The sequence below is a fragment of the Channa argus genome, chromosome 16 (genome assembly GCF_033026475.1).
Source record: "Channa argus isolate prfri chromosome 16, Channa argus male v1.0, whole genome shotgun sequence".
NCBI classification, from domain to species: Eukaryota; Metazoa; Chordata; class Actinopteri; order Anabantiformes; family Channidae; genus Channa; species Channa argus.
The window spans coordinates 22966897-22975772 of NC_090212.1; the positions used below are offsets into that span (position 1 = coordinate 22966897).

The following is an 8876-nucleotide window of genomic DNA, read 5'->3' on the forward strand; positions in this document are numbered from 1 at the left end:
TGCACAGTCTTTACAATATTCTTGCTAAATACAAGTTGACCATTTTTCTGCATTGTTCAGCTGGAAGATGAAGATGACAGTTTCTACTCACTGTAAGAGTCTGTGGTACTACAGTACCTTTTTATTGTTTTTTCTCCAGTTAATTCCCTTCATGTAAAATCTACTCTCTTTATGGGGTTTGACAAATGAATGGAGATAATCTGCAGCTGAATATTGATTGTAGCTTTAACAGATTCTGCTAGGAAATGACCGGAGTTTTGTGAAGATTGGGAACCAGTTAAACCACATCTGAGCTTTAGTCTCATGAAAGTTTCTGCTGCTGATGAACTGATGGAAATGGTCAAGCATTCATTTGTCTATACCTTGCTCACACCCACCTTTATTTCCTGTCTCTGAACATTTAAACTAGAAACTACAGAATAAAGTTTCTGAGATTATATCAACAACAACAACATTTTTCACTCTACTCCATGTGAAAACATTTTCTGTTTATTGGAGGAACATGAAACAATGATCAACATGACAAATCTATTAAATCTGTTCTCCTCCTAAAGTCCGTCTCTCACCTCCAAACAATAGGTTTACGTTTGGAAAACGGTTCACTGTGAACTTTTATAAAAAGTAATAAAATAGTGCAATTTGTTTAAACTTTCATATTTATCTACATATAGACAGCAACTGATCCATTTCTACTTTAAACCACAAAGATGGAAACACGGGAAGGGAAAAAACAAAACAACTTCACACATTGACAAGTCCAGATTCTTTAAAAACCTGCAGGTACCTGCTGATGATATCATCACAGGTGAGAGCTGAATGAACCAACAAACAATGAGCTGAGTACAAAAGCCCAGAGAGGACAATGTATCCCGATCACAAACTGATAATATCGTCTTCTTGTCTTTAAAAGTTTCAGCTGTTAAACTAATTCCAGAATTTACTGATCTGGATTTACTGATTTGGATCAGTTTGCTGCCGATCAGGATATTATATGTTTATTTTGAATTTTTTTGTTCCTCAGGATGTAAATTTTTTATAAGTTCCACTAAATAAAATAAACTGAAACCTCAGAAAAAGTAATCATCAGTTCATGAGGAGCTAAATCTAATACCAGGTCTGAAGTTAATGGAGCATGATCCAACACTTGAAACCAGTCTCCAAAACTGTTGGCACCCCCTAAAGGCCATAGTTATGTTTTACAGTTTGACAGTAGTCTGATTCCCACAAACGTGCTTGTAGACCAATTTTTTTTTTAACTTATGGGTCGAGGTGTTCTGGGGACCAGGTGTTGGTCTGCTGCTGTAGAGTCTGTCCACAGCACCTGGGACCACCTAAAAAAAAAAAAAAAAAAACACACTCTGTGTGATGTAGTTCAGGTCAGGTTCAGTTCTAAAGAGATCAGTGTAGAGTCCAGATGCAGGTTTACTGAGGAACTTTAGCTCCATCTGAAGACTCGATTCCCAGCAGGGCTTGGACTGCCTCCAAAGGGACCCCTTCTGGTGTCTGGATGTGCATTGTGGTCCCATCTGGCCCATTGACAATGACAATCCGGTCTGATCCGGGCTCTGCCAGTTGGACTGTCAACCCCTCAGTTTGGATGTAGATCTCTTGTCCCTCCTGCAGCTCCTTGGCCTCACATGCATCTGTGGTGTACTCAGACTGAGACATTCCCTTTTGCTGAAGCCCAGAGGACACCACAGACTGGACTGTACTGTACTCAGGTGCCTTAACTGAAGCAGATGTCGGGATTGAACTGGACGAACTGGATGTCGGAGTTGAGGTGGACCCAGGTGTTTGGTCTGTGCTGGGTATCTTAAATTCAGTGGTAGGATCAAGACCCAGAGCTTTCTCAGATTCCTTCACCGCAATGTTGCTGGTGCTGAAGACCTTGTGCTGACCTCCTGGCAGAGTCTCCACCTTGTCCTCACCTGGGGTTACCTCCATAGGTATATCAGGGAGTGGAGCCTGGTTGGTGGGAGCGGAGGCAGAGGGGCTGGTGGGAGCACAGAAAAAGGTTTAGTCCTTGTCCAGGTTTGACACTGATACACAGAGGAAAATCTGCTCTCTATGCACCGTTCAACATCAGGGGCAGAGTGAGCTCACCTGGAGGCGGAGACAGCTGTGGTGTTCAGCACGCTTGATCCAGCTGGAATAACCAGAGGAGACACTGACACAGAGCATGACTTCAGAGATGAGCACACATAGGGGGTCAGCGTAGTCCCACCTGGGAGACAACAGTAGTATGTGTAGTACTGATGTATGGTTCTCTTAGACCAGAGAAACATTTTCATACCTTTTAGAACTATAACCGAAATTCCCTCCTTTTTTTGTGTGTGGACTGCAGGAACTACAAACTATAAAAGGTTCCTGGAACAGTTTTGAGGAACCGTTTTAGCTCGTACTGTAGAGTAGGTATGTCCTCAGCTGAATAGAAACAATGTTAAACTGATTGGTCAAACATTGAGCCAATGCAGCATGCTTTAAGCTTTTTATTATGATAGAAAATCCCCATATGGATTAATATGTGGACAGTTATATCTTTTGTAATTTTGAACAATTGTTGTTTTCACCAGTAGGCTGTTAAGATCTGTACTGCCAGTGGTAAAAAAATAAAATAAAAAAGAAACCCTGAAGAAGGGTAGTTCTGGGTTGAAGCTCCCCAGGTGGTAGTCCCTAGTATTTTTTTCTCTGAAAGTACCTATAGTACTGATACAATAATATGTTGTACAAATGTAGTAAGGATGCAGTAATGTGTAGAACTGATGCAGTAGTCTGTATAGCTAATGTAGTACTGATGCAGTACTTGTACCTGTTTTGGACTCAATGCCATTCTGCTGAACTGGAACACTGTTTTCCATCTTGAATCTCTTGGATGGTGGCAGCATCTTGGAATTCTGGGATACAGAGTTTTGAATAAATCAGATTCAACCTGGACCAGCATCAGGTCTACTCTTGACACCTGACACTCTTAGGGATAGACACATTAACTACATATTCTAGGGACAGCAGGTGAACACACTAGAACCAGATCCAACCTGGATCCAGATCAGACTGGACCCTGACCTCACAGCGTGCTTACTTCCATGTATCGGATGTTCTTATTGGTCTGACTAGAGCTGGGAGATGCTCCGGGGACCACTTTCATCTTGTTCACTTCATCCAGGATTCCCAGAGACCTGGCAACCTAAAACACAGCAATGTTCAGTCCAGAGACCTACAGTCATGGCCAAAAATTTTGGCACCATTGCAATTCTGTCAGAAAATGAAACCCTTCTCTCAGAAAATTGTTCCAATTGCAAATATTTTGGTATTCACGTGCATATTGTTTTTGTTGGCACTGGAACAACACAAAAAACAGAAGAAAAGTCAAATCTGTTACAGTTAAAATGATTGGCACCCTTAACTTCATATTTGGTAGCACCCCCTTAAAAATAACTGAAATTAACCCGCTCCTGTAACCATGATTGAGTTTCTTACACCTCTCTACTGTAATTTGAACCACTCTTCTTTTGCACACTGCTCCAAGTCATTCAGATTTGAAGGATGCCTTCTCCCAACTGTTGTTTTGAGAACTCTCCACAGGTGTTCGATGGGATTCAGATCTGGCGTCATTGCTGGCCATTTCAGAACTCCTTATCGCTTTGTTTGTAACCACTTCGGAGTGCTTTTTGAAGTATGTTTTGGGTCATTGTCCTGGTGGAAGACCCTTGACCTCTGGTGGAGATGCAGCTTTTTGACATTAGCCACTACACTGAGTCCCAAAATTCTTTGGGATTCTTTAATCATCAGATTTCATGATACCGTTCACATAGTCAAGGTGTCCAGTGCCAGAAGCAGCAAAGCAACCCCAAAACATCTTTGAACCTCCACCATGTCTGACTGTAGGAACTGTGTTCTTTTCTTTAAAGGCCTCATTGCTTTTTCTGTACACAGTGCCATGATGTCCTTTACCAAAAAGCTCTACTTTTGTCTTGTCTGTCCAGTTTGTTCTCCCAGAAGAACTGTGGTTCTTTATCCACCATTTGAACAATTCTTCATTGTAATTTGTCATAAATTTTGCTCTTCCGTCCATGTCCAGGGAGGTTAGTTACAGTGCCACGGGCTGTAAACCTCAATGATATTGCACACAGTGGACACAGGAACATTAAGATCTCTGGAGATGATGTTGTAGCCTTTAGATTGTCCATGTTTTTCTACAATTTTTTCTCAAATCCACAGGCACCTCTTTACACCTACTTCACCTTCTTTTTTCAATGCTCAGTGTGACACACAAGAAATTGAGTCAACTTTTCTCAATTTTAACTGGTTGCAACTGGTTAACTGTGATTATTATATTCCTACTTGCCACAGTTGTGTGTCTAAATACAAATTACAGGAGCATCGCATGCTTAAAAAGCCATTATTTCTTACAATTTTGACAAGGTGCCAATAAGTTTGTCCAGTCCATTTTTGAGTTTTGTATGAATTTTTAAATCAAGTTTGACTTTTCTTCTGTTTTATCGTTGTTTTTCCAGTGCAAACAAAAACAATAAACATGTGAATATCACAACATTTGCGATTGGAAGAATTTTCAGAGAGAAGGGTTGCATTTTCTGACAGAATTGCAAGGGTGCCAATATTTTTGGCCAGGACTGTATATAAAACCAGGACCGTTCTTAACTGCAAAGCAGAACCCTGCAGACAATAATGGGACTTATCAGAACCTCTCACCTCTATGTTCCTGACCTCAAGCGGTGTGGCTGTCCCCTGCGGACTGACAATGTAGTCCTGAGCTGCCTGCCTCACCTGAGCCTGCAAAGACTCAAATTCACGGTAAATATCTGGAAACCGAGTCTGAGCTGGAGCTCTGCGCTCCACCTGAAACATGAGAGGAGAGAGGTTGGGTTTTCAGTAATAGAAAGAAGAAGAATACCACCTAGATGGTGTGACACATTCGGTGTGGGGAAAGTGGGTTCTTTTCCCACTCGACTGTACCTTAGCCAGCAGTAGGTCCCACAGACTCAAGACTTTGGTCAAACGTGGAAGGACAATATCCATCAGCTCCTCATCCTCACACTGCTCCACCAGCTGGAAACAAAACAGGGTCATCATGGGAACAGAATATCAGGTATGCAAATGTAAAACCACATTAAACGTTTTAATGTGTTTCACGTTTCCACTTTGTCTTACTTCCTGCAGTCGGTCTTGCCTCCTCTCCATCTGCTGCTCTGCTATTACCGTGGTAACACTAACTTTGGGGGGTCGACCCCGACGCCCTCGCCTGCTGACAAGACCCACGGTCACCTGAGAAATTAGACCATTCAGATTAAGGTCTATCATACTTGACTGTAGAGTTGTACATTTAAACCAATTTAACAAGTCTGTGGCAGACTCACCTTAGGAGGCAGTGATAGTGGTCGACCCCGCCCACGGCCCCGGCCTCGCCCTCGGGGCCGGCCAGGGCCCCGACGATAGAGGCCCCTGAGTCCTACAGCTGCTGCTGGTCCCCCCTCCAACTGAAAACAGAAAGTAAACCAGACTGTGACTAACCAGTCAGAAGGTAACTACTTAAGCACCAATTAAGAAGGCTGCATTTACTTACTTACTTTAACCAGTCTGTTAATCAGTAACTAACTGAGGAATTACCTAAACCAATCAAAATAAAGCACCCACTAAATCTCAAACATATCAACTAGTAATCAAACATTAACTAGTAATTAACCAGTCAGTAACCCCCTGATCTCCTACTTTGTTTGGTGCAGGGGCTGCAGGTTTTTCATCATTCTTCTTCTCCTCCTCCTCCTCCTCCTCCTCCTTCCCCTCCTCCCCCTGTCTGACACCTCCTGCTGTTGTCTCCTCTGATTGACTGGTGTCTCTAAGTGGGCGTGGTGTGTTGCTGGGCTGGCCGCTGCAAGGGTCTGGGTCTCCATGAGTCGGGTTCAGTTTGTAGTGGCGATTTAGGCCTCCAGGACCTATGTAGGCCTTATCGCAGGTCTGGCAACGATGGGACCGGGACTTATGGCTGTAGGTGAGAGAGGGCGAGATGCCGGAAGCATCCTTCCTCCCTCCCTCCCCTTCCTCATCCTCCACACTCATGTCTGAGTAGTCATCAGAGTCCGACTGGTGGCTATCGGCTAGGTCCTCTGTCTTTATGAACTTGTAGTCTTTGGCTTTGTACTTTGGGGGTCTTGAGACCCGCCCAGATCGGGTCTGGACCTTTACCGCTTTTTTCTCCTTCCTCTTCACTTTCTTCTTCTCCTCTCTTTCTCGATCTCTGTCCTTCAGTGCTGGGGGCAGGGCCACAGGGGGTGTGGTCACCATGGAACATGGGGCAGATGTGGTGCTCTGTACCGGTACTTTTGCGATGACTGCAGATGGTTTAACAGGACTGTTCCCCACAGCACTTGGTGTGCCATTAGCCTGTGTTTTAATTAGCGGGACACTAACAGTTTTAGTTGTGGTGGTGGGTGTGGTCTTGACAATGGAGGGAGTTTGGACCCTCATCGGGGAAGCTACAGGTTTGTGTCCCTGACCAGAGGTGGTGCCTGGTGATGATGCCTGACCTGGGTGCTTGTGGACCAAAGGAACAACGACAGGAGTAGGACTTGGTAACAGTAGCTGGATGGCAGGATCACCTGGACTTTGCTGCAGGAAGAACTGCTGACCCTGTTGACCAACCACAGGCTGGATGTGGATGATTTGGGCACTACTCATGCTCCCATTGGCTGATAGCTTAAGCTGCGGATGACTGACAGCTATGCTCTTTTGTGGTGGCGCAACGCCAGGCTTTACTTCCTGTTTTGGAGGAACCTGGATTTGAATCCTGACGGGCTCTGACTGAAAGGATACAAAACAGGTAAAATCTCAGCGATTAAACTGTTCACACATCACATTAGGATATTAAAGAAACACTAAAACCATAACTACTAAAACAGGGGCGGGATCACAAGGTCAGTGGTTCGATCCCCGGCCCTCATTTAAAGTTTGTCTAGGATTAGAAAGCAATAATTACATGACCAAACTTTGTTATAATTAGTTAGTTTAATCTTTTTTAAATTAGATTTATTTTGAAAACCTAAAGAAAAAAACTTTATTTAGCAGCTCAAATTAAAACTTTGTATAGGGTCATTAAAATCAGCTTGACCATTACCAGCGCCAACACTTAAGTGATGAACATATTAGTGCATTAATAATTACAGTACAGTACATTACATTACTTTGACTCTTTTCTACTCAGTCCGGTTTAATTTGGACCAGGTGAAAGCCACTGGTCCAGTCGAACCAAACTGAGGCAGCTTCCAGGTCTTACCCACCTTCTGGACTGAGCTACTGGTCTGCATGGCAACCTGCTGGGCAACGCTCTTTAGTTGCTGGGACGCATTGTTCTGGGTTGTGGGCTTTAGGTTCTGAGGGACCTGGACTTGTTTCTGCTGCTTCAGACCCTGCTGGACCTGGATCTGCTGCTTTAGACCCTGCTGAGGAACCTGGATCAGCTTTGGGGTCTGCTGAGTGACCTGAACATGGACTTGCTGCTGGGGGACCTGTACCTGTTGCTGGGACTTGGTGACCTGGTTGATGACCTGCTGTAGCTGGTTGGGGTCCAGGGCTGTGTTGTGGACCGGGATGGTTTTGACTAGCTGGCTCTGCTGGAGCAGCTGCGCGGCCTCGGTGTCGGAAACCTGGACGATCTGCTGCTTGGTGAGCTGGTCCAGCAGAGCCTGCTGCTCCTCGGCCGTAAGCCCGGATCCCTCCACCAGGGTTCCGTCCGGCTGCACGTAGATAATGGTGGTGTTGACCAAGTCCGGACCGAGACCGGTGAACTCAGTTCCCACCAGAATGCTCTGTTTTGCCGGGCCGCTCTGTAAGAAGTCCGTAAGCTGAGCTTCAGATCCTGCCGGTAAACTCTCGCTAGACTGACTGCTCTCAGGAACGGGGAATGTCTGTGAGCTCTCCATGGGCTGACTGTTCTGTTTAGCGACCGCTGCCGACACACTCTTCCCGTGCTGGGTGACCTCAGCGGCGGACGCTGTTGCTGAACTGTTCCCGGGTTGCGTACAGCGGGTTACGGGAAGCTCAACCGCAGCGCCCGGCAGCTCCGTGAGCGTTATTGTTCTGGTAGAACTGCTGTCATCCTCGTTGTCCGCCATTTTGGCTGTGAGGGGAAATGTTAGCTTAGCTCAGACTAGGACCAGTTCGTAGAACAGATCAACCGGTGCTTCGATCGGTATTACTAAATTAATACTGTTTTATAAAAATTGTGTGTGCTAGTGTATTAAATGATGCGCGGGGACGAAGGACGACATTAACGGGAACGATGATAGCGGGAACAGTAGACGGTTAGCGGGGGAAGATTTGAACTAACGTTAGCCTAGCTTAGCTCTCAGCGGGAGCGGGAGCATAAGCTTTCCGGACTGGATTCACTACCGGACCGGATTATAGGACCTGATATAAAATATTAATTTATAAATATGTATTTCTAATTTGGAATTAAACATCTTACCTAAAGAAATTTTTGTGCTGATATTTTAACAAGACAAATTTAGATAAAACATACTTTAAAATAAAATGTGTTTTGTGTTAACGTAACAAAATGTTGTTTCACTAATGTAAAACTTTTATCAAGCTGTTATTAATAAATATATGTATGCAATAAATCTTGTTTCAACTTTAAAGAGGAAAGTAGTATAACAAAATTGTAAATTCCAGTTTATTTTTGTATCACACAATATCATTGTTTACAAAAGTGAGTATTTATTAAAAATTTGGTTATTTATTATGATAACTTTACATTTACTGTTTACCGTAAACGTATTTGCAGTAACGAGAGTTTAGATCAATTAGTAGCCATTTAGTAAGTTAAGACATTCAAATCATTTAGTTTCCAGGTTTTCCAACCA

The 8876-nt window shown here is 44.0% G+C and overlaps 1 protein-coding gene across 3 annotated transcripts; it reads right to left on the reverse strand.

Moving 5' to 3' along the window:
• Positions 1-473: 473 nt before the first annotated feature.
• znf839 (zinc finger protein 839) lies at positions 474-8375 on the reverse strand. Of its 3 annotated transcripts, none has more exons than XM_067478760.1 (10): positions 7527-8375; positions 5728-6816; positions 5376-5495; positions 5170-5283; positions 4975-5067; positions 4711-4857; positions 3080-3184; positions 2810-2894; positions 2104-2224; positions 474-1993 (listed from the first exon to the last, which is right to left on the reverse strand). In XM_067478760.1, the coding sequence occupies exons 1-10, from the start codon at positions 8124-8126 to the stop codon at positions 1423-1425; spliced, it is 3045 nt and encodes a 1014-aa protein (XP_067334861.1). In that variant the 5' UTR covers positions 8127-8375; the 3' UTR covers positions 474-1422. The 3 variants fall into 3 exon arrangements, with proteins under 3 accessions (XP_067334861.1, XP_067334860.1, XP_067334859.1); XM_067478759.1 differs by having other exon boundaries at positions 2104-2146; positions 7293-8375; XM_067478758.1 differs by having other exon boundaries at positions 7293-8375.
• Positions 8376-8876: the final 501 nt, after the last annotated feature.

Bases quoted from the DNA above. Each gene is read 5' to 3' on its own strand.
- znf839 (XM_067478758.1), bottom strand. From the start codon at position 8,126: ATGGCGGACAACGAGGATGACAGCAGTTCTACCAGAACAATAACGCTC. The intron at 6,817-7,292 runs GTGGGTAAGACC...GTATCCTTTCAG, and splicing joins CCAGTAGCTCAGTCCAGAAG to TCAGAGCCCGTCAGGATTCA. The intron at 1,994-2,103 runs GTGAGCTCACTC...TGCTCCCACCAG, and splicing joins ACAGCTGTCTCCGCCTCCAG to CCCCTCTGCCTCCGCTCCCA.